The following is a 25,958-nucleotide window of genomic DNA, read 5'->3' on the forward strand; positions in this document are numbered from 1 at the left end:
CATGGAACATATCCTAATAGAGTTTATATCTTTTTGCAATCAATAGAATTATATTATTGTTTTCAAAAAGAATTATATAAGAGTTAATAACGTGATGATATGGCCGTGTAGTCCCGGCATAGAGTAGGCCGCCTTTTCCGTGGGTGTCGTAAGAAGCGACTCAGGGAGGGCGAGAAATGGGTAGCAGCTTAAAATATCTCTAAAGCTTGACTGCGGTTGCCAATCCGCATGCCAAACGTGGCAACTACTGGCAGGATTCCTTTACGGGAAAGGCTTATAGTCAGCAGTGGACAGTTGGAAGCTGATATGATGATGATGATATTGTTTATTTATATGAGACTAAATTTTATTCGTAACTTTACCCGCGTAATCGGGGTATGTTGATATATTCTCCGTGCCAAATGCTATGTGTATGTATGCCATATTTCATACTTTTTTCACCATACGTTGAGCCTCAAGGCACTAAGAAGTAACAAACAAACCATCACTTACTTAAAATATTCAAATTTGTCACTTGAAGTTTTGTTTTATACTACTTAGAATGGCAAATAAGCTGATGGCCCACCTGATGGAAAGTGGTAACCGTCGCCTATAGACATGAGCAGTACCATGGACATAACAGAGTATACTGTTTCGCCCATGATACCCCCCACGCGTTGCCATTCCTGAGGACTCAGGTGTTATTCCTTTGTACCTAGTAAATTCACGCCATATCCCACCCTTCACACCGAAACACAGCCATGCAAACAAATCACAGTTGAAACACGAATGGGACAGAGGTACCCAAGCAATCGACTTTTGTACAAATTCTCTCTCTGGTTATTAAAGTCTTTACACATTTTGATTTTTTAGTTCAGTCTTAGATACTTCCTGGGACTGTCAATTGCAGCTGTCCTGCGAGAAGCTGAAGACCGGGCAAAATGGAATAACATCATAAGAGAGACAACAGGCAACCGCTTACCGTCAGGTGGGCCGTATGCTTGTTTTCCACCTCAGTGGTATTAAAAAAAGACACCTTTCAAGGAAACGACCTTCAGTAATGAAGTGGACGAAGAGAGATATTTCCATAGATTTAGTATAACGTATTTTATAATCTAAGAAGGATACTTCAATGTGATATCTAGACGATATTTTTATTGAATAAATATACTTCTTTTTTCAAATAGCATAGCATATAATAAAAAAACGTGTTGTCATTGTTTACGTAAGTTCGTACCGTCACGATATAAATTGACGAGTTGATTTAATTTACTTAGTTAATGAGCGGCATACAACTATACTTAGGGTTATTATGATTACATAAAATAGTTTGAAATAGTGACATCACGAGGTGCGATTTAATTAGAGTATTTTAGGGTTGCCTGATTAATTGCTAAGGAATGAAACTAATCACCTAACATAGGGGGGGAAAGGGATGGTTAGTAATGGAGTTTGACAGCTCCATTACTAGCAATATGCCCTATCAGGTCAACCTCCACTTGGTTCCCCCTGGAAACCATCGTGAACAATTCTCGTTGAATCGTCACGATGGGCTAACTGACCTGTTTCATCCTCATCTATCATCTTTCACTGGTGCCCCGCCGATGTATACCGATAGCGCGGGTGGGGTTACTATTTCATTATCACCTATAAAAAAAATCACCTAACATTTTATCGCCTGTTTATTTATTTAGCATAGTACCTTTTGTAGTATGACTTCTTATTATATAGTTATATAAAACAAAAGAGCATTATTTAAAGAGTGCAATAAAAATCATAATGCTTTACCAGTAAAATGGCTTATTTCCCAAAATAGACCGACAAATGGGAAATTTATCTATATGATCAAATTATAGTAAAATTACAATTTTTTTTTCTGAGATGGCGATGCACTCTTAATCTGGTTTAGGAAATACAATTTTGAATATGTTTATATCTCTGTGTGACATACAGGCGTAGTAAATAGAAATATGCTGGGGGGAAAGGGATTGTTAATAATGGAGACTAAAAATCCCATTGCTAGCAATAAACTCAACCAGGTCGACCTCCTCGTGATTCCCCCTGGAAACAATCATGGTTAATTCCTGATGAATTCGTCATGATGGGCTAACTGGCCTGTTTTCATTCTCATCGATCACCCTTCACTGGTGCTCCGCCAGCGTATCCCATTAGCGCAGGCGGGGTTACCATTTCATTTTCATCCACAAAAAAAAAATAGAAATATACTCATGGGATCGAGTTCAGTTTATTATTATATGTCTTGACATAAATGTATTAGTACCCAACTAGTTTTTGTCGACGGCTTCGTCCGCGTGACCGAGATATATTGATTAACAAAAATTAAAAAAACAGTATGTATATAAAATCTTTTTATATATACCAAATTTTTTTATGTTTACTTGAGTCGTCAAAACCTCAAAGAGGTTACAAAAAACTCACTTTTATATTTTATGGTGTTACTAAGGATTCTTTTTGTATAATATTTATTCCAATTATGCTTAATACATATTCAAAGAAATGGACTGTATGTGAAATTTATTGTTGACCTGTGATATTTATTCGAATAAACATTAAGGAAGTCTGTGTGCCCTCTGTATTCACCTTGTTTTGTTCATGTTAATGTCATTATACGGTATGTATATATACTGTCCTATAATGTACAATCTGTAATAGCCTGTACCACAGATAATAAAATAGTAGTGTACCTGCTAATGCCTCTAATGTCTCTCCCTATTTATCCATACTATTATAAATGTGTAAATGAGTTTGTTTGTTATTTTTTGACACTTTAACGGCTTGACCAATCGTCATAAAATTTGGTATACACATATCTATTCGGGATGTAAAAGGATATAGCCTACTTTATATACAAGTTAATATGTACTGGTCACGTGGGCATAATAACAGTTAAAGTTTAGTATTGTAATAAAAGCATTTTGTTTAAACTCTCTATAATACTGCTCATGTCTAAAAGTAACCGTTTACCGTTTACACAAGGTGAACCGTCATCTAAATTACATTAATACTTTAATTAGAACTTTTCACCACGTAAATGTATAAGTTTGTAAGATTGGATGAATGGATGTTTTTATTCTTTTACATGAAAATTACCGAATGAGTTTGAATAAAATTTGGTACACGGGTAAGTTATATCCTAACTTAGCACATACGAATAGAATACTTAATGTACTTATTGAATGACACGGGCGAAACTGTAGTATATAGCTATTATCAATAGAACATAAATAATCCTTACGTTTGATAGAATAAAGAGATTTTACTTGCCAAAAAGAAATAATGAGTATAAGAACGAACTATAGTTGCATTATTACCTTGCATTATTATTTAAAAGTTAAGAATGATGAAGACAATTATTTTTGGTATTTTGAGTAGGTATATAAGAGCTCGCGGGAGAAATTTCCTGCAGTTGACGATACGCGTGCAAGCCAGTTCCGAATTGTTCTGGCGTCATCTGCCAATTAATTCTGGCGAAGAGTGGCGAAAAAGTTTTTTATATTATATAATTTTTTTGTACCATTATTGTGGATTGGACACACAGATTAGGCACTTTGTGATCAGAGATATTGGATTATATAGTAATTTATTTGAGTTTGTGATACAGCTGCAATTTTTTCACATCCTGCTATAATAAACGAATAGGTGAGTAAATTCTTATTTTAATTCCACAATAGATTAAGGATAGTACGTTTGATACAACAAACGACTTGTAGGAAGTCATAGACAACAAAGCTAGCGCAGTAGATGCTTTTGTATGTACAATTGTGCTTGAACAGATCATGCGGTACCAAAAAAAATATTCGCGTTTTATACAGGCTCGTGTCACTCCATATAAAAACCATTTGTATGAAATCTATGAAACCAATTCCTTAAAATTTTATATTATAAAGGAATATTTAAATAATTTGATTTTTTATATTTATACATATAATAACTGATATTTTGTACAGGGAGATATTATACATAGTTATACAAATCTAGGAATATTATAATTAATTATATTGGCTTTACTCGCATTTTAAAATCCGAGGATGTCGAACTAATTTCAAACTTGAGTGCGGTTGGCCGTTGTGTCGTAGCGAGCAATATAAGCAACATCTCCGAATTTTAAAAAGTGAGTAAGGCTGATATAAATAGTTATAATACAGTATAACTTACGGTAGTTATTAATTAACTATGAACATTAATTTATTTTAATGTGTTATAATTTTAGATGGTTGTATAGATTTAGTTTCAAGTTTTGTCAATTCAAGCGCAGTACCCATTCTTAAGATGTAAGGCAGTGATTTCTTATTCTGTGAGTTTCGAGGTCTAGTGACTCACGTTTGCTGGACAATAGGCTAGACATGGATTCAGTATTCATCGAATTCCTATATTGATCGGCAGACAAAGGAAGTAGCCAAAAGCGGTGGGTCTAGAGTAAAGCCTGCAATAGGACTTATTTCCATGATGTTTCCGTAGTAACTTTGTGATGGTTAAAGTAGTTTTTTTTTGGGACAAAAATCATTAATCATCATAAATCATCATTATTTTACTTTCATCTTCACTTACGTAAACCGGACATGTTGATTCTGATAAAAGTACCTTATGTCCGTTTTTTATTCCTAATCCTGCGTAGATATACTATGTCTACGTATGACTATGATACGTCCATAGAAACAAACAAGTAAATAAAAAAAAAACAAAATCTAACCTACAAGTAAGTACATCTCACTAGAAAAGTAATTTAAAACACTGCCTACCTAAACAGTGTATAACAAACCTCCATCTAATTTATTAGATGTTGTTTAATAGGTGTAATAATTTTTATTTATTATTTTATGAGCCGGAATATATTATTATTCGTATAATAAAATTTGCTAAATTAAAATATTTAAATTTTAATAAGATAGACTTTTTTTTATTTAAATATGAAAAGAAAAAAAAATTCAAATAAACTTACATTTAAACATATTTAAATAATTTTTTTTATGATTCTACTGCCCACTCGGATTGCTATTACAGCTAAGAAGAATGTGTAAAAAACTCAACTATTGCTTTTTTACAAAAACATTATTTATAATTTATTGTACACAAAAAAATACATTTATATAATTTGTATTAAATAATCTTTATTTACAACAGGCAAACTTAACTCTGTCAGAATTCTTTTCAGCAAACCCCGAGTGGAATGAGGCATTAATTACCATTTAATTATCATTACTATTGAATTTAATAAAGTATAAATACAAATTACTAAGCAGTACCAGATCGTAAAGATCCTTTTATGTCACTTATTGTCATGTAATAAGATGTCTAAGCATGTACGCGTATTAGACACTTGTCTACCGTTAATTTAATTTTTTTATAGTAAGACCGTGAACGTCGTATTGCTGACCATGGGTCTTGTTTCTATAAGAGAAGAATATTGCTATTACCACACTGTGTAGGCAGTTTGATGTTGGGATTTATATCGTACTAGTCTTTGCCTGCTACTTCTTATAACACTATATATTGTATTATATAAATTGTAAAACTCTTGAAACATATATCGGATTTTAGTTCATCCTTTTGAAACAAAACTGTAAAAACTGCATCCAAATTGGTGTAGTAGTTTTTGCGTAATAAGAGAAGAAGGAATAGATAGACTGATAACTATAAAATAATTGTTTTATTTACATACATATTACATATGATCAATGGTCCAATATTACATATTAAATACATTACAATAATTCTATGTCAATTAAAATCCCCACTTTTATATTTTTTATTGTTTTTATTAAGAGTTCTCATGTCTATTTTTCTTAAATATATATTTCTTATGTATATAGTCTAATTACAACTTTTATTTTATTATAATGTATGTATATTTAATTTCTATAATATATATTTATTGTTATTTAATTTATATATATACTAGTGTAAAGAAGGCAAATTACCTTCTCTTACACTAGCCTATATAATTACTTGGTCACCTTTGATGATATAAAAGGAGCATGGCGGTGACTCATTGTATTTTTACTCCGTCGTCACACAGAGCGACCTAATTTTTAAAAAGGTACCGATCATGGTAATGTATAAGAGATACAAGATATTAGATAATATATATGTTTGTAAGTTATTGAATTTACTCGTAATCTAAGTTGAGCTTTGAATGCCCACGAATTTATATTGAAATAAAAAATACATAAATATCTACCACTTTTTTTACTTTAATTCCATACTAATTCAAACCTATCTTATACACACATTTACATTTAAATAAATAAATTAAAATATATTTTATTCAATTATATTTAATTACAAGCATTTTGATTAGAAAGAAAGACTAAAAGGAAAGAAAGAAAAATCTTTCTTCTATTTTTTTTTATTCAAGCATATTTAATTACAAGCATTTATTTTCAATGCCATTATCAATAGAGCAATAGCATTATCAATATAGTTATACATACATGTTATAAGTAGAAAACACCTAGACCTATACAAACAGTTTCTATTGCACAGGATTCCAACCTGCGGCCACGGGAAGGTAAAACGGTATATTAATCCGCTAGACCACCAAGGTTGTCATAAGTAATTGATATTACATAAGATTTTTTTTATTGTCTATTTATCATTACCGGAGAGTCCGAAGCTGAAATCGTCACGCGATTATGACGAATGACGACTGAGTCAACGATAGAATGGCCAATAACAGAGTCGCACTACTCGCTCCTCGCTGGTAATGAATGGAACCTTACCAGTTCAAGAGCGTCATGGAAATTGTAACGAGGAAATCATTACGTGAGTTTTGTCCTTATTCGTAACAGCCGACTGGTATGAAAACAGATAAATAACCATTTCCAATATTATCAAGAATTATTTCACCTTGAAATGTTCTAGATTGTAGTGTAGATTGCAAAACTGCTGTAAAACAGTAACCCCTTATTTATAAAAACGTCAAACCTGTCATAAACCTATTTTAGCTATTTGACTATTTTGTCTCTTTCTTTTACACAAAATTTCTAATTTGAAAGAAAGTGACAAAATAGTGTAATAGTTAAAATAGATTTGAAAAATGTTTTAGTCCTTATGAACAAGGGGGTAAGTTTGTAATTACAATATTTCTAAGTTCAAAGGGAGATACTCAATTTGATAGATTTTTTTTTGTAACAAAATTATTCTAAACTGTAATTGTTAATTATTTTTGCAATTGATAAGCTCTGAATTTATTCTAGGTTTATTGTAAGTGAATATACATTCAGATCAGTTGGACTATCGTAACGAATTCGTCAGGAGTTAGCTACCACGGTTTCCAGGGAGGAACGCGTGGAGTCCGTTCTGATTGTGAATATTGCTAGGTCATCAGTCTCCATTCCTAACAATCCTCTAAATAGAGTCTATTTGATTATAGCGAAATTTTTATTCTAAATTTCCACATAAAAGTAATTAACAAATGGCCAGTTAGCAAATCATGACAATTTCTCCAAGAAATAATTAACTACGATGGTTTCCAAGTGAGACCGCTTTAAGGTCGTCTTGACATATGTTATTGCTAGCAATGCGATCTCATTACTAAGAATCTCTCTCCCTTTCCTTTCACAAAAGTTCTAGAAAGGCTTAGTAAGTTTGTTTAAGCATTTCTGTACTTAATAAAATTGGGGCATTATGCGTGAACCTCTGATTAGTTCAGTCAACCTCGATTGTTCCAGAAGGCCAAAGGGCGGCTAGAACTACCACAGAACTCATGAAAGGATCTCGCTAATCTTAAAAAGTCCAACAAGAACTTTACTGTTGATATTGTTTACCAGAGGGAGACTTTGTACAAAAGTCGTTTGCTTGGGTACCTCTGTCCCATTCGTGTTTCAACCGTGAAGCAGTTGTGTTTGCATGGCTATGTTTCGGTTTGAAGGGTGGGATATGGCGTGAATTTACTGGGTACAGAGGAATAACACCTGAGTCCTCAGGAATGGCAACGCATGGGGGGTATCATTTGCGAAACAGTATACTCTGTTATGTCCATAGTACTGCTCATGTCTATAGGCGACGGTTACCACTTTCCATCAGGTGGGCCATCAGCTTGTTTGTCATTCTAAGTTGTATATGTAAAAAAAAATAAATAAAAAAAATGTGACATGGAAATTCAATAAATTATGCACATGACAATAACATAAAATTAGTATGGTGGCCATAGGACATTTTTATAATTTACGTCATATCTGAATTACAATGAATGGCGTAATTTTGAATGGACCATTAAAAGTGTCTTCTTACAATTGCACACACCTTATATTTTTTCGTTAGTGTAGATAGACAATACAAATAATTCAAATTTTGTAGTATTTAGTACGATTTGCTTCTTTATTTCCTTTTTTGTTTTTGTTCTAAGTAATTATTATTAAGGCAATATAATTGTCATTACTTTAAAATATACTAGTTAAATTATTTTCCAATTATTATTAAGCACATGTGTACAAAGAAAAGACATATCGAAACTTTTTCACCTACGCCAATACTACCGTGACGATAGAATCCTATCATGCCTTAGATTTACAAAAGTACGTTGCGACGTGCCGTTCTATTTCAAATTTTAATCATATAAATCAAATATCAAAAGCTATGAAATTTTATATCCGATAGTTTTATTTCTAAATTGACTCATGGGTCACCTAGCCCACAACTAGATGCGACTCTTAGATGATTGTTATCCGGTTTGTTCCAACGTAATATGGGTAGCAAGAACCAGATGATTAAAGTAATTATCTAGTATTTATCATAAGTAAGTGACAACAAACACAACGACCGTACAACCTTACCAGTTATCAGATGACATGACGTGTATGTGTGATTGCAATCCCGTATTGGAAAATCTAAACGTAATTGAAGTTGTTGAGAAACAGGTAAAACAAGATGAAATTGAGTTTCATTATATTCAAACACGCTTCGATTGAATATAAACCAAGTTTTATTTTCAATCGAAACGTGCTTCATAAATGTTGTTTAACAATTGTCTCAACGTAAGAATCCCATTTGAAAAGGCTCCCTATATATTGGCGCTGAAGCCTCAAAATTATCTGTGCATATACTTTCTTATTTATTCTTCAAATTTCCTTCTTTATTGATTATTTTTAAAGTAAATTCATCATCAATCAATTAATCTTCTACATATAGGGTGTATATATACAGTATAATTTTTTTGGAGGGGAAGAAATTGTCAGTCAAAGGGATTAGCGGATCCACTGTAATATGAAATCATATATATATATATATATATATATATATATATATATATATATATATATATATATATATATATATATATATATACTGCAATAATAAGTGTCACATGTTCACATAATTAATATTTGAGTATACTTTATAAATGTGGGTCGTAACTAATTATGTATATAAATATTATGTAGGGTCCCCGAATGACGTAACCCTAAACAAGATGAACCGTAAGGCCTGAAGATACATTTATAAGTATAAAAAGTCATTGTAATAATAAATATCTTAACTGACGAGGGATTAGTAAAATATATATTATGTGAAAGGCAGTATGTTTGTTTGTACCACTAAATTACCAAATGTACTTTTTGGAAAGGAGAAGGTCATAGATCACGGTCAATCAACATAGTCCGGTAAAGCAAACAAAATCGCGGGCAAAATGTAGTAGTAAAATGAATAATGAAAAAATGTAAATAGATGGAACAGGTCATGTAATTAATATATGTACATACATTTATTAATTGAACTCTTTTGAATTGAAACGGCTTATTTGAAAGTCAAAATAGGAATTATTGGCTATAGGTAGGTATTATTTGATTTGATTAACATATTCATATCCTTTACGTAACGTCATAAAATAAAAAAAATATTATATTACTGTGTTAGCCGTTAACTGTCCACTGCTGGACATATGCCTCCCCTATAAGGGGGGATTTACTATAGCTGCCACGCTTAGCAGGCGGGTTGGTAACCACAGTGACTTTCGTGGTGTTAAAAGAGGGACACTGCTGTCCATCCCTCCATTATTAAGTTCCTTAATCCCCTTTTATGATACCCACGGGAAAGGAAGGAGTGACCCATTCTATGACAGGAGCATACGGTGAAATAAAAAGATAATTAAGACTCAATTATTAATTTTAATATTGAGGCCATTAAAGCAAGGGGGAAGGCATCGTTAGTAATGCCGATTAGTAGCTCAATTGCTACCAATGTATCCTATCAGGTCAACCTCCTTGCGGTCTCTTATGAAAACTATCGTGAATTCAACACGATTGGATAGGAAGAAAAGCAAGTCGGTCAGCGACCTGCTTTTTTTTAATGAATGAAAATAAAATAATGAGCCGGACTGCACTGTCGGTATACACTGGCTGGGCACCAGTGAGGGATGATAGGTGAGGATGACAATAAATTCGTTAGCCTATTGTGACGATTTCAATATATATTAACCACGATGGATTCCAGGGGGAACCGCGTGGAGGTTGACCTGAGAAGCTATACTACTAGCAATGAGGTAGTTAGACCCCATTACTACAATCTTTCCCCCAAAGTTTCATATTACACACCCACAGTGTAATATCATACGTGTAATATGATACTACACTAACATGTATTAGTGGGTGTAATTATATGTAAAAATAAAAGGAAGCTGGTGTTGTAGTGGTTTATCTTCCAATGGTTGTGAATTCGACCCCAGGAGGCCAATTCTCGTGCATTCGAATGAATCACGAAGTCGAGAAAAAATTCGAATTAGAGCATTTCTCTAATATAAATCAATTTACGTTATTCTGGGTATGTCGATTTCGATATTTCTCGAGGGCAAACCAATCGAGTTGCTTTTAGTCATAACCATTCGAGATGAATAATGCCAATTCGAACCATGACAAACATTAAAATTATTGTTTGCTTTTTTTTAAGTAAACTCAAGTTATTTGCAAGTGATTATCATTTACAAATACTTACTATCATTTACAATAAAGTATTAATTTTAAAGTGGGCGACGAATTCTTTAATGAATTTATCTAAGTAGGTAAAATAATGTTCTAAAAAACATTTATTTTTGTATGTAATGTATAAACCCAAAAAAATATTTAATCGATTGTAAAATAAATTTTTTCACATATATAACCCACATTATCATTAATATGGGCTGTATTTTTTTTTAAATATTACTTTTTTTTCTACCTTTCTATCCAATGGAAGTTGTGATGGATCACTAGTATGGATCACTGCGGTAAAGAATTATAAATGTAATATAAAATAGCAATGAACAGTGTGTTAAGCAAAATGTGTCAGTTTAAGGCACTAATTTGGACTTAGCAAAATTTATTGAGTATTAAAATATTCCATTTCTTATTACAATATTTATTTAAGTAAAACATTAGGAAAAATTAGGCAAATGTGCAACATTTTATGGGACATATTTGTGTGTATAAATTTAAAAGATTTTAGCACATTTTAAATTGAACTTCTAGTAAAATCGTCAATTTAAGTACGATCACATTGCTAGCTGGCATTTTTTTCATTTCGTTTACTTTTTCGTAACTATTTTCTTTTGAATTTTTGTGGCTTTTTCAACGACAACAGCATTCATTATGGGTTCTGGAATTCTTGCTTTTGTATATTTACCCTGGCATTCGTATTCAAACTTTATTTTCTATTCATTTGGAAAATGATATCTGTAAAAAGTGTTGTGTTGTTATAATTATTAAAAAGTTAGCTCATATTTATTTTATGAAGAAAAAGAATAAAAATGATTAATTTTAGTTTAAGACAGAGTTTTGTTTTATTTAAATCTAATATTAGTGAGTTTTAACTTATATATTTTATTTTTTTTATAAATGGTGGAGAATACAAACAATCTTGGCATGTATGTATTTTTATAGAAAAAAAAGTATAAAATAAACAAATGTGTGGAATAAAAATAATGTTAAGTGATTGTGTCATTGTCAAATTTTCTTTTATATCTTATTTTTATTTAAATGACTAACACCTATAAAAAAGACATGATGAAATTGTTTGCTAAATATATAAAGTATAGAAAAACATATTATATATAACTAAAGGACTATTATGGATTACAGTCATTTATCATTAATTACATCACAGTCAATATTAATATTTTATTAACCTACGAATAATAATTATTCGTAGATGTTAATTTTTTATGTACCTACTGAAAATTTTGATTACATTAAAACAGTATTATTGACAGTGTTAATTTACAATGTGTAATTTAAATATTGTAAATTAACACTGGTTGTACCTACATACTAATAATAACATTCTAATAAATATATATAAGTGGACAGGAGAACACTGTGACGAATCTAATATCTTATAAATCATTGATAAAAATTTAATAAATACGGGTAGAATTCATATTAAAATATTATAAAGACATGACATCTTTTTATTATATTGTAAATTTTAAGTAATAAAAATAAAATGTAAGAACGGAATTCACGTTGCAACGTGTGGTAGGATCATAATATTTAAAAAATGTCAACAATTTACTCTTACGCTCAAGATTGTCTCAAATTTTATCTCAATTTGTGCCGAGAATACGTAATTCGAGAAAATAACTTCGAATATCGAGATTCACTCGAGAATTACTGTTTCGATTTCAAGATTATCTCTAAAGAAACAAGACTTGGCCTTCTGAGCTTTATTGTGGCATACCTCGAAGCCCAAAGTTCAGACATCACAAACTTGAAAGCTGACTCTTGTTTCCAAGATAAAATCACTTGGAAACCATAATTAAAGGGTTTTCAGAAAATTACTCTAAGAAATTAACTCTTTTGAGTAAAAATAATGTGTATATTAACAAAACCTCTCAAGGGGTACTACAAACTAAACAAGCACATGGCCCAACTTGGCTTATGCGTAAAATGTGTTTGCAGATTTTGTCATAATGAGAAAAAAATACCGCAGCACTTAATTTGTGGTTGTAGCTCACTCATACGTAAACGATATATCTCCTTTGGAAAATACCACTTTATAATCTGAGGAAATAAAAACATCGCTACAAAGAATATCTTAAAATTCCTATCACTGATAAGAATTAGCAACGACCTTTAAAAAAGGGCGAGTACAAAAAATCATGGAAAGGTTGCAGTATTACAGGGTTTTTTGCCTGAAAAAGCTCGTCTGTAAACAATAATATTAATAGGAGGTACTACTAGCGGGTACTGGCGGTTCCAGACCTATCACGTTTTACCTATTTTCCCACGCGGTCCCGTGCTGAATTTCATGACAATTAGTTGAGCCGTTAAAGTGCAAGAGTAAGAAATAAATTTATTATTACATTCATAATATTAGTAAGTATGCGAATTAATATATTGAATGTAACCTATAAAAATATAAATTGAGAAATACCAATGCAAAATTGCATACCTATCAAAAATATTGTCAATACGTGTATATATAGTTTTTGCTGTGCACGCGTGTAAAATATTACGCGTACACCGCAAAAACTAAACATAAGTCCATACCAATATTATAAACTAGTTATCTCTCCCGGAGTTTCTCGCGTTCATCGATATAAAAAAAAATCGTTCGGCCGTTTAAGCATAATTCAATTACAAATATTCAAACCATGACAACAAATATCCTTACAAACTTTCACATTCTGCTTCGCGAAAGATTAATTAAATCCGTGTTGATGTTTGTTTGTTTTTTTTTTCACGTGAAACTACTGGACAAATTTCAATGAATTTAGTCATGTACTAAATTATTTCGTAATTTAAAATATATTTTATGATACCTTATTTCACACGGGCGAAACCTTTGGGTCAATTTATATAAATTAATTTTTCTTACTTTTTCTTTATAATATTTAAATAACCTATAGTTCGTTTGAATACTATTAAATGTCACTTAAAAATGGGTAGTGCAAACATGTTATACAATTTTTAATAAGTTTTTAATCAATACAAAAAAAAAATAATAAATTTCCTAACTCGGCTTTACGAATCATCAAACTTATTTGACATATCTTACTAATATATTAAAATTGTATTATGTGTACGTTTACACGTGTAAAAACATTTCTTATTGTAAATGTGAAAGTAAATTTGTTTGTTGCCTTATAACGTCTTAATGGCTTTACCAATCAGTATGAAATTTAGTATAGATGTACTATATGTAATGGAGAAGGACATAGGCATATTTGTATTCCGATCAGTAAACATATATCGGAATCGTGGACAAAATCGCGTGTAGAAGTTAGTATTTAATAAGAATTAATATGAGCAATGAAAACAAAAACAAATACAATTTTTGTTTGTCTGTCTGTCCGTGTTTTTGTTCCAATAAAATGCAAAATCTAGTTACAATACCAAATTGAATTTTCATGTTTGTATTCCTGAAGATATAACTTAAAATCTGGTATATGTGGTATCCAGATACATTGAAAGTATCTATATATCTATCTATCTTGATACATCATCTAAAAGTGATTATTTACTTCTAAAACTCACACGTATAAAGTTGCGGAAATAACTGATAACTAATAAAAATCTACACGGTAGTTACGTCTGTTTGTTACAGTAACATAAAATTTTGGTCTAAAGATATTTTTATGGCTATCCGTCGAGGTTTTCCCTAGAGAATACAGAACGAGGTTCTTCAAAAAGAATGTAATAGGATTTCTTCAGGGTCGGCAACATGTACGTGACATTCCTAGTTTTGAACGTATTCTTTGGGTACGGCAACCGTTTACCATCAGACAGGCCGTATGATTCTTTATCACCACGGTGTCACAATAAAAACTTAACGGTAAAATCTATAATTAATTCACATAGCAATTTCAATGAAAACATCGAGGAAAACATTTCAATGAAAATAATAATTACTTATTAAATCAGAAATGACAACGAATGAAGGGTACAATGGGCGTCGCAGTATATACTGTGACGTTCACGGTATTGTTCATCTCTACAGGCGTTGATTAGGCAACACTGTTTATTTAAAAGCCAGTCTACTTATTTGCTATTCCCATTTGCATAAAATAAAAACAATAAGTAATAATTATTAAACAGGATAAGGTATTAATAAAAAGTTTTTAATGTACATATTGTTAAAAAAAAATTCGAAAATTTTGATTCTTATTCTGTTCATTCTGAATGATTTTGTTCATTTTAGGAAAATATACCTAGATATTAAAAAAAAATTGTAATAAACACACATTTTACAAATAATCCTTTTTGCTTACCCCTACCTAAAGCGTGAAGATATATAGAACAAAAAAAAAATACTCACCAAGTTTTTATTTTCCGCGACTTATAAAATCAGTGCACTGTATTTTTTAATCTAAACGAGAAGTCCGCTTAGGTCCGCGATCAAGTATAGACTATAATGGGCAGTATAATCGCAAAGGACGGCAGCCGGTGCTGAAGTTGCGCGTACGCAGCCTTTTTGTTTACCGACTACCAAGAATGCGAGTGTCGACTTTACGTGACGCGCTTCGAAATGTGATATTATGTTAGTAGTTCTAAATAAATATACATGAACATTAAGTTCAATATTAGTTAAATCATGACATATATTTTAGTAATAATACATATGCTTACCTAAAATAATGACTGTGTAATAGAGAAAGACTATGTCGTCGTGAAAGTCGTTTGCTTGGGCACCTCTGTCACATTCATGTTTCAACTGCTTTACAGTGGAAACATGAATGGGACAGAGGTGCCCAAGCAAACGAATTTTGTATAAAAATCTCCCTCTGATGGATAATATGATTCTAGTTTAGCATATTGGAACTTTATTTATATCTTAATTATTGTTAGATTGTATCTACGTCTCAGCCGTTAGCTGTCCACTGTTGAACATAGCCTGCATCATAAAGGGGTTTTGTCAGTAATTGCCGCGCTTGGCAGGGGAATTGACAACCGTAGTTTGGATTTTGGTGATATTTTAAGAGGGACGCTGCTGCCCATCTCTCCACCATAAGCTCTTTTAGTCGGCTCTTACGACATCCACGGGAAAAGAGGGAATATTCAATACCGGGACCTACACGGCTCTATCGTTTGATTGTTTATTTGTAACGGCAAAAAGCTCACTGCTCATTTGATGATAAATAGGAACTGTCATCTGTAGCACTATGAAAATCTAAGAATAACACACACTCACTGTGACGCTATTAGCGCCCTAATACATTATCATTCTTAAGTATTGAAGTAGTCCGCATCCGTACCTAGTAATTTCACGCTATAAGACACAACTGTTTGGTGGCAGCATTAACAGTTGAGTCAAAGGTACACGCGTAAGACCTTGTATAAAATCTCCGTGATTATAACCTGTAATTATATTGTCCGTTAGAACCATGGATCCAGCTGTTGCGATAGAGCAAGCAGCACTGAAAAAACATAAGGCAATGAACGAAGCTCTGGAGCGGGGAGATTCTGAGATACAACAGTTTTACGAAGGGTGCGTAGTGCTCGTCACAGGTGGCTCCGGATTTCTGGGGAAGCATCTTATAGAGAAATTACTCAGGTATTTATTTAATACGTGTTGAAATAAATTTGCTACTTATTCCAATATCCAAGTTTTATTTATTTCATCTTTTGCATACAATATAATATGTACTTGTATAACCAGTATTGCAGTTAACTGTTACACTAAACAAAGAGAGTAAAAGGCGGTATATTGGATTAATAATATAATTATCTAATGAATACTGTCTCTATACCTACATATTTTTGTATATGGGCTAAATATGTCGAACAAAAGTATATTGTTAACATCTTTATTTATTTGTACGCGTGTTTCATAGATAAAAACCTTAAATCTTAAATAAAATCAATAAATTGTCAGTACAGAATATATTCCAGTAATAAATCCAAAATCTATTTTATTTCCATATTCCAAATTAAAGATAATTAGGTGTATTCATTTACAGATCGTGTGACATTAAAAAAATTTATTTATTGATGCGAGCAAAAAGGAATAAATCTGTAAATTCACGTCTACATGAGATTCTGCAGGATCCGGTGCGTATTTCTTCCAATTGACACATCAATTTTTATTATATACTTTTTACTATAATAATAAAACATTCAAAATTGAAATGAAATTATATCTCTCTGTCTTAAGGATAAGGAATTCATTTGTATGCCTTAAAATTTAAACAGTCGGTTTCAATGAACACGCGTATTCATGGGATCGGATTACATATCGATAATAATGGTACTCGTGTTTAATCATTCCATAATCTTGAAAACAAAATGGTCTTGCACAGTGCGGCTTCAAAAGAGCCATGAACACTAAGATTGTGAAATGATCTTCCTGCCGAGATCTGCCTAGAGAGCATGGACTTCTTCAAAATGTACGTATTAAGGTTTCTTAAGGATCGGCAACGTGCGCGTGATATCTCTGGTGTTACAGGCGTCAATAGGTTACGGTAAACCCGTTTACTATCAGAAGGGTCGTATGCTTGTCTGCCACCAAAGTAGTATAAAAAATATCCAATTAAATATTACTGGGTATAATTTATTTATAAAATTATAATATTATTTTATTTGCAGGTATTTGATAATCTTCGACAGAAAAGATCGAATTTCGAAAACCCTTTAGTACCTTTAATTGGAGACGTAAATACACTTGGCCTTGGACTTGATAATGACGATAGAAGAAAAATTACAAAGGAAGTATGGATTCGTTAAAATTAAATAAGTTATTTAAATAACTACCTAAAACAATTTAGATAGTTGTGTGTATTTGTGATAGTCATTTTGTCTAATCAAATTTATAAATTTAAATGAATATACAAAGTTACGACAAAAATTGACGGCACAAAACATAGATTAAACGGAGATGTGCTATTGGAGTAAATCCCTCAACAATAGATACAAATAAAATAAATATAATAATAAATAAGTACTACACAATCACACTCTGTACGTCAAAAGTGCTCAAACTTGGCTGCTGGCAATTTACCTCAATATTGGTCTAATGGAATCAAGACTAATTTCAGTTCTAATTCTTCACTACAACTGCTTATTATATATATTCTTTATTGCACTTAAACAATATATTCGACAATTAGTTTAACAACTTGTTAGCAAGAGAGGACTTATCTCTAAAAGAGATCTCTTCCAGCCAACCCAGTGTAGTTAGAGAGAAAATGATTTAATTTGGGTAATCTAGTGCAGAAAAGGTACCAGTGAAAATAATGTAAATACATCAAACACTATTGTAAATAAATATGTAACTGCTTACTTCATGTTAAAAAAAAATAGTTTCGACTTTTTGTTGATTGAATTATTATGATAACATTTCAAATTAATTTATTGTAGGTAGAAATTATATTTCACGCAGCTGCCACAACAAGATTTGATGAAACATTGAGAAATGCAACAATTACTAATGTAAGGGGAACAAGAGAGATTCTGGCTCTCGCTAAAAATTGTAAGAAACTCAGGTTTGTTATAGCTTATATACATTAAGGTAAAGGCATTGTAATAATAAATGTAATATCTAATTACCTGTATAACTGCCATGAAACCTCGTAAATCGAAAAGGCAATTGTAAACATTATAATTTGCCAGTTACTTATATAAGACTAAAAAGTGAGGAAATGGTTAGTTCGTTTCATATCTCTTTTGTATTTTATTACTTATTTTGTTCCCACATTTAGTTACTTCTTAGTGCTGAAGCGCAAGAAGTCAACTAATTGTAACAAAATTTGGCCACTCCTTCCTTTCACGTGAGTGTCGTAAGAGGCAACTATAGAACTTTAAGAGTCGAGGAATAGGCAGCACCATCCCTCTCCAAACACCACCAAAGCCGCCATTAGTTGCCAAGCGTGGCAACTAATGGCAAAACCCCCAATTTATGGGAAGGCCTATGTTTAACAATGGATATATAACAGCTGAAAGTAGACTATTGTGCAGAATGTTCTGGAATAATATTAGATACATTGTAACTCTTGGTACTCTAGAAGTCAGTAATTTTTCACCAGTTATAGAAATGTATTGATTCACAGATCCTTCGTCTACATATCCACTGCATACGGTTTTGCAACAAAGGACAACGTAAAAACTTGTATTTTAGAGCAGTTCTACCCAAGCCCTATAGAACCCGACACGTTGATAAATATTGCTGAAAATTTCAATAACAAAGCATTAGAAGATGTGGCCTTAAGGTTAGTACATACAATTATATACATAAATGACATATATACATATACGCCGTGTGATTCCCGCATAGAATGGGGCACATTCCCGTGGGTGTAGTAAGAGGCAACTAAGGGAACCTAATGATCAAGGGATAAGCAGCAGCGTCCCTCATTAAACATCACTAAAGCCTAACTGCAGTTGCCAACCAGCCTTCTAAAAGTGGCAAATACTGACAAAATCCCCTATTAGGAGGAGATCTATGTTCAACAGTAGACATGATAATGATACATATCCGTTGCGACTGTTATTCAAACATTACGGTTCTGTATAAACATAACGGTTAATGTAACAAATAAATCAAATTTTTTCATTTATATTTTATGCATAAAAATCTTTGAGTTAGATGTAAAAGTCCTTGGGATATTAAAAAAAAAGAAGTCTATGAATATGTAACGGAACAATTGAATATTTATCTGAATAGTTTCAATATCATCTTCCTACCCTTATCCCAATTATTATTTGGGATCGGCGTAATATGTTTTTTTTTTTATCCATATTACAAAAAGATTTGGCTTACAACCGGCTGCCTGCTTGACGTCAACCCTCATGGGGAAGAAAATTTAAATAAAAAACATAAATAATAATAAAGAACAATTAGATAAAAAAAAACTCACGAATTTTATGTAAAAAATAAGCGGAAATATTATTTTATTTAATTACATAGGCTTATACATTATTTATTTATACCTAACTAGTTGTATAGACTAGATAGGTAGATGGAGGAATATTAACCATATTGGTCTTGTAATAATTTAAACTCATAAGGATAATAATCATATTATTATTTTAAAAACTATACATATACCACCCACTCATCTGCAGGAAATCAAGAACGTTAGGACTATTATATCGTTATATGGGTTCGCATAAATAATAATAATAATAATATCCATTATTTACTGACACTAAGCACTATTTGTTTACAACACACGTATTAAGGGTATTCAATAAAATTGTTTATTTAACCGTAAACTAAACTACATATAATCAAACTTATAATAAAATAATGTAAAATTTAACCCGATTTGAGTACCTATAATAAACTATACTAACGCTCCTAACTAACGCACCGGTTTCTCGCGTGTGTACTGATAAAGAAAATGTAACCAAATCTCTCTTTAATTTTTTTCATACAAGCCCTTGTATGACAGTTACGAATACAATAAAAGAAAATAGCCAAATACATGCAGCCATTCTGAAGTGATGCTCTTATAAACATTCAGCAGTTGATTTTTACTTACGAGTACATAGATTTCAAAGTTCAGTTCACGTAGTTTCACTAGAGGAAGACTACAAAAGTAACCTTCACGGGTACTTCTATCCCACTCGTATTTCTGCCATGAGGCGATTGTACTTGCATAACTGTGTTTCGTTTTGAAGTATGGGTAATGCAAATTCATATGGAATAAGTAAAATTGCAAAGTACGTAGGTATAATACCATAATCCTCAGAAATGGCAACACTTGTGAGATACCGTGAAAGCTACGATATAGTCTGTAGTGGTCATGGTGCTGTTCATGTCTGTAGGCGACGATTACGTACTACCTTCCATCAGGTGAGCTTCTTTGCCATTCTATATTACAAAAAAACCTAATTTAGAAAAGATATTAGTACTTTGATAACGACATTCCCCATTATTATGGCTAGAATTTTGTTTTTTTTTTTATAATTCCAGACTAACAAAGCAGTGGCCAAATACTTATACATTTACAAAAATCGTAACTGAAGAACTGATTCGGCTCACCAAAGAGGACTTACCAATCTGCATTGTTAGGCCAACAATTGGTTAGTCGAAGAAAATTTAATATTACTTACTAAATATGACTTTCTGACCTGTGAGTAGATGTTAAGTTTATATTTTATAATTCCTCTTTTCAGTTTATTAGCAACTAGTTTTTACCTAATCCTATGTACATGTGGATTTTAGAAGAACCAATTCTAGAGTATAAAGATTAAATATAGGTACATTTAAAAGAGGGAGACTTTGTACAAAAGTCATTTGCTTGGGTACCTCTATCCCATTCATAATTCAACCGTGAAGCAGTTGTGTTTGCTTAGCTGTGTATCAGTTTAAAGGGTGGGATATGGCGTGAATTTACAGGGTACAGAGGAATAACACCTGAGCCTCAGGAATGGCAACGCATGGGGATATCATGGGTGAAACAGTATACTCTGTTATATCCATGGTACTGCTCATGTCTATAAGCGACGGTTACCACTTACCATCAGGTGGGCCGTCAGCTTGTTTGTATAAAAAACACATCAGATTTTAAGTGTGACCATCAGGAACATAACTGTGATAAACGTTTTCAATTTGGTGCAGTAGTTATTGCGTGATTTGTAAAACATATTAAGACGTCAATTTAATTTTTCGTAAATAATATTTTCGATATACTGATGTCATGTGGATAAATTGAATTATTTTAGTTAAATTAGGTTTAATGAATAAGTGAAAGGAATGAATGAAATTTATTACAAAAGTTGGTTTCACCCAAAGATTTCTGTAATTCCTTGTTTTTAGATTTCACCAAGTTTCACATATTTTGTCATTACTGGCATGCAACAGTTATTACAAAGTTATGACAAAATAAATACTTATAATAAAATTAGTTCTATATTAACAATATTTATACGAGTATTAATCAGGAATTTATTGTTGTAAGATTGTATATTTATATTTTTCTATAAAACAATAATTTTGTAAAACAAATTGCAAATTTATTTTATTATACTCGTACTTAGAATGAGCAACAAACAACAAAACTGCCATTTATGTCTATATAGGGAACAATTACTACTCTCCATAAGATGGTAATTGTCACCTATAGACATGAACAGCACCATGGATATCGTAGAATACACTGTGATGCCCATGGCACCCTTCATGCGTCGCCACTCCTGAGGATTAACATGTTGTATCTCCGTGCATTATAATTTCACTGCCATTACCCATTCTTCAAACTGAAAGTCAGCCGTGCCAACATAGCTGCTTCAGGCAGAAACACGGATGGGACTATGTACCCATGCATATGACTTGTATAAAGTCACTCTCTGGTATTATAATTTAACTTCGTGCATTGAAAATTGAATTTTACTGTAATAATCTTTCAGTTTATATTTAATGAATCGTAATTTGCCTTTCACAGTGATAGGGTCATACAGCGAACCCTCACCGGGATGGTTGGACAAGAGTAACGTATTTGGAGCTAGTGGGGTAAGATCAAGAGGAATATTTTATTATTTTCACTTAGCTTACTTAACAGACGTCTTTCTGTTAAAAATTATTTGATTGTTGCAATTCATTTACGTACAAAACAGCTCATGTGGGGAAAAGAAAAAAAGAAAGATATTACGTTTATCCGGAAATTTTTCCAATTGTTCTCCTAATAAAAATATATACATGTATATATAACAGTACTTCTTGTACTCGTAATAAAAAAATATCATATTTTTTCTAGATTCTTCTTGGTCTTGGGTTAGGCATCATCCACGTGGTCTTAGCTGATCGTGATATCAAGATTGACTTGATACCAGTAGATATGGTAACAAATTCTATTATTGCTGCTGGATGGAAGACGTCTACAAGATGGTTATCAGGTTGTAAAGATACAAAGATATACACCGTCAGTAATTCCAGAAATCCTTGCCTTTGGGGTGAGTGGTTTTGAGTTTAGATATATGTATATTTATTTAAAAGAAGAGGCAATTGTGTACTTAATGAATAATAAATGCTAACAAATTTAATGTTAAGGTTATTAATAAACTAATATCTATAGTCCCAAAATATAAGAATACTATATTCTTATGCTTAAACCATAGATCTTATATGATCTATGGTTTTGTCTATGTCTCAGTGTGTTTCATAAAAGTTTTCTCTCGAAGTTTCTTAAATTTTGAAATACAATTTGGAGTTCTTTAAAAAAGGCGTAAAAAGTTTTAATTACACTAACCAATGCACACAGTATTCTTGACATGGCAAGCGTCTATATAATATGTTAACCTACTTATCCTGTAGGTAAAACATAGAATACTATTTGTACCTACCTATTAATATAGTAGAATTTTTTAAAATAAGTAAATATCTAATTTAAAATGAAATTAGATTTATTTTAACTACTTACGTGGTACTGTAGTAGTTACATTTCTTCGTGTAAATAAATTCCCGGGTTCCATTTCCGATTGGCGAAACAAACTTTTCTGAACTGGCTCAAGTCAGTGGACATAGTCAGTCTGTGGTGGTTTAGGTTGTTCCCCCAAATGTTCGACGGCTGTTACAACACAAGACAAGGTAAGACAGGATATCTTACCTAGAAGACCAGGTCATGAATGTGATTATGCAGTACCTATTATTTGTAACAAATTGTCTTCAAATGTAACTAAGAATTTATGCTTTGCAGGTATTTTAAATTCCTACATGAAAACCGATCTTAGAAGTATAATTTCACCAAGAGCGGTCTGGTATTGCACGGCAATTGAAACGAAGTATCTTCAAGTGGCATACCTACTCACTTGGCTGTTTCATTTTATACCAGCATACTTTGTAGATGGAGTACTTTCTATAATCGGCAAAGAACCAATGTGAGTATAACCAAATTATATCTCTTGTGGTCTATATTATTGCATATTTTAGGTCATTATTTAGAATAGTGATATCTTGAAAAATAATTGTCAAATACATTTGGATACCTTTTTAATATTTTATTTTAATCTACTTTAAATAATTAAAGAATATAAAATAGAATTAAACTTAAAAAAGAAATTAAATATATTACGTTATTTAAAATAATTTCTATTGCTTTATTTTTTTTATACAACTTAGAATGGCAAACAAGCTGACGGCCCACCTGATGTAATTTTTATATATTGCATATTGCATTGCTAAAACAATTGATTCAGTCGTTACTTAATTTTCTTTATATTATACATTAACGACATAACGTAATAAATTTTGTTAAAAAAATATCTAAATGATTAAAAAAAAATCCATTGAGTAGTGTAGAATATTTCTTTCTTTTTTTTATACAACTTAGAATGATAAACAAGCTGACGGCCCACCTGATGGAAAGTGGTAGCCGTCGCCTATAGACATGAGCAGTACCATGGACATAACAGAGTATACTGTTTCGCCCATGATACCCACCTTGCGTTGCCATTCCTGAGGATTCAATTATTATTCCTCTGTACCCTATAAATTCACGCCATATCCCACCCTTCAAACCGAAACACAGCCATGCAAACACAACTGCTTCACGGTTGAAACACGAATGGGACAGAGGTACCCAAGCGAACGACTTTTGTGCAAAGTCTCCCTCTGGTATTATTTACTCGTATTTCAAAATGTTTTATAATACTTTTATTTTTCAGATTAAACAAAGTGTACAATAAAGCATGGAAAATCACTTCAGTTTTATCCCATTTCACCACAAACGAGTGGATTTTCACCGATAAAAACACCATGGAGTTGTATCAAAGTTTATGTAAAACTGATCAAGACATTTTCGCTTTTGACTCTAAAGTTATTAATTGGAAAGAGATGCTGTTAATATGGGGTGTAGGATTAAGAAAATATATCTTAAGAGACGGCCTTAAAGATACAAATGCCAGTATGAAAAAGCAATTTTGGTTAAAAATGCTTAATTATATTGTACTAGCAGTTTACATATTTATTTGGTGGTATATTTTTGTATTTGTATACTGGATTTTAAAATTTGATTTTAATTAGAACTTATATTTTTAATTCGATGTTATTGGGACCTGATATAAATATAACAATATGATATAAATATAAATATATGCAAATGAAAAAATCGTTTTGTTTTATTTTAATTTGACCTTAGCAAGCGGTTTCTGTTGGTATTTCTTATAGTTTTTCTATCAACTTTCACATTAACATCATGAAAATACAACTTGTTCATTCATGTAAAATTATAAAAATTGAATCCCAAAATATACAGTGCCAACAGCATATGCTGTTATTTGATATTACAATTCCTGTATCTATATTCTCGGATAAACTTATCCTATTATAGAATTTGACATAGAAGATTAATAGAGTTTTTTTGGATTAAACACTTTATCTCATGTCTGACTTAGATGAGGTATTACCAAAGACAAACTTGTCATGAAATAAAAATATAAGAATGCTGAAAATGTTTACTTCTATGATATATATATATATATATATATATATATATATATATATATATATATATATATAGATATTCGATATGTCTGATATTTATAGATATCATACCTGAGGACTATCGTGGTGTCGTGTAGTCTTGCCATAGAAAGATCGACCCTTCCTTTCCCGTGAGTGTAATAAGAGGCGATTAATGGAACTTAATGGACAAGGAATGGGCTACAGAGTCCCTTTTAAATCGTCACCAAAAGCTAAACTGCGGTAGCTAGTCCGCCTTCTAAGCCTAGTAACTACTGTGCAAAATCCCCCCAATGATAAACTGCCATAAGGAACGTTTCCATTTTTTATGGCAATTTATGACCAAGATAACGACTGAAATAATAATTATGCTGTTGATGTTATCAATACCCTGTTTTCACTTACCCTGTTGCCACATGTCACCCTTTAGACTGAAGCACAGCTGCTTCATGGCAAAAATACAAGTGGTACGAATACAAACAGACTTTTTTACAAAGTCTGCCTCTAAAGTCACACCCGGTGATATCAGACTTTTACAATGCCATTTAGGAAGTTGTGCCTTCGCCAATGGGACGGATAGTTAACTAACTAACAGTCTTGTTGTTAACAATATTCTTTGTCAGATCGACCTCCTAGTAATCCCTTTTGGAAAG

General features: G+C 31.8%; 2 protein-coding genes across 3 annotated transcripts in view; one reads left to right on the plus strand and one right to left on the minus strand.

Moving 5' to 3' along the window:
* The window catches only part of LOC113514458 (fatty acyl-CoA reductase wat-like), a 46,144-nt gene extending 30,760 nt beyond the window's left edge, over nt 1-15,384 (minus strand). The window contains exon 1 of the mRNA XM_052893057.1: nt 15,226-15,384. The gene's annotated coding sequence lies outside the window, so the exon portion shown is untranslated. The remainder of the gene's footprint in view (nt 1-15,225) is intronic.
* On the plus strand, nt 3,044-24,910 carry LOC113514255 (fatty acyl-CoA reductase wat-like). Of its 2 annotated transcripts, none has more exons than XM_026898292.3 (11): nt 3,044-3,639; nt 16,288-16,461; nt 16,868-16,958; nt 17,493-17,615; nt 18,264-18,388; nt 18,953-19,111; nt 20,821-20,930; nt 22,292-22,359; nt 22,604-22,799; nt 23,543-23,723; nt 24,510-24,910. In XM_026898292.3, the coding sequence occupies exons 2-11, from the start codon at nt 16,292-16,294 to the stop codon at nt 24,865-24,867; spliced, it is 1,581 nt and encodes a 526-aa protein (XP_026754093.3). In that variant the 5' UTR covers nt 3,044-3,639; nt 16,288-16,291; the 3' UTR covers nt 24,868-24,910. The 2 variants fall into 2 exon arrangements, with proteins under 2 accessions (XP_026754093.3, XP_031764022.2); XM_031908162.2 differs by lacking the exon at nt 3,044-3,639 and adding an exon at nt 15,374-15,447.
* The last annotated feature ends 1,048 nt before the right edge of the window (nt 24,911-25,958 follow it).

This window comes from Galleria mellonella, unplaced genomic scaffold (genome assembly GCF_026898425.1).
Source record: "Galleria mellonella isolate WM207_F2 unplaced genomic scaffold, CSIRO_AGI_GalMel_v1 utg172, whole genome shotgun sequence".
Lineage (NCBI taxonomy): Eukaryota > Metazoa > Arthropoda > Insecta > Lepidoptera > Pyralidae > Galleria > Galleria mellonella.

What these genes read in the sequence shown, in the direction of transcription:
- LOC113514255 (XM_026898292.3), top strand. Translation starts at nt 16,292, where the DNA reads ATGGATCCAGCTGTTGCGATAGAGCAAGCAGCACTGAAAAAACATAAG. An exon ending in CTTATAGAGAAATTACTCAG is followed by an intron (nt 16,462 to 16,867) that starts GTATTTATTTAA and finishes ATTCATTTACAG; the next exon opens with ATCGTGTGACATTAAAAAAA. An exon ending in ATAATCGGCAAAGAACCAAT is followed by an intron (nt 23,724 to 24,509) that starts GTGAGTATAACC and finishes TTTATTTTTCAG; the next exon opens with ATTAAACAAAGTGTACAATA.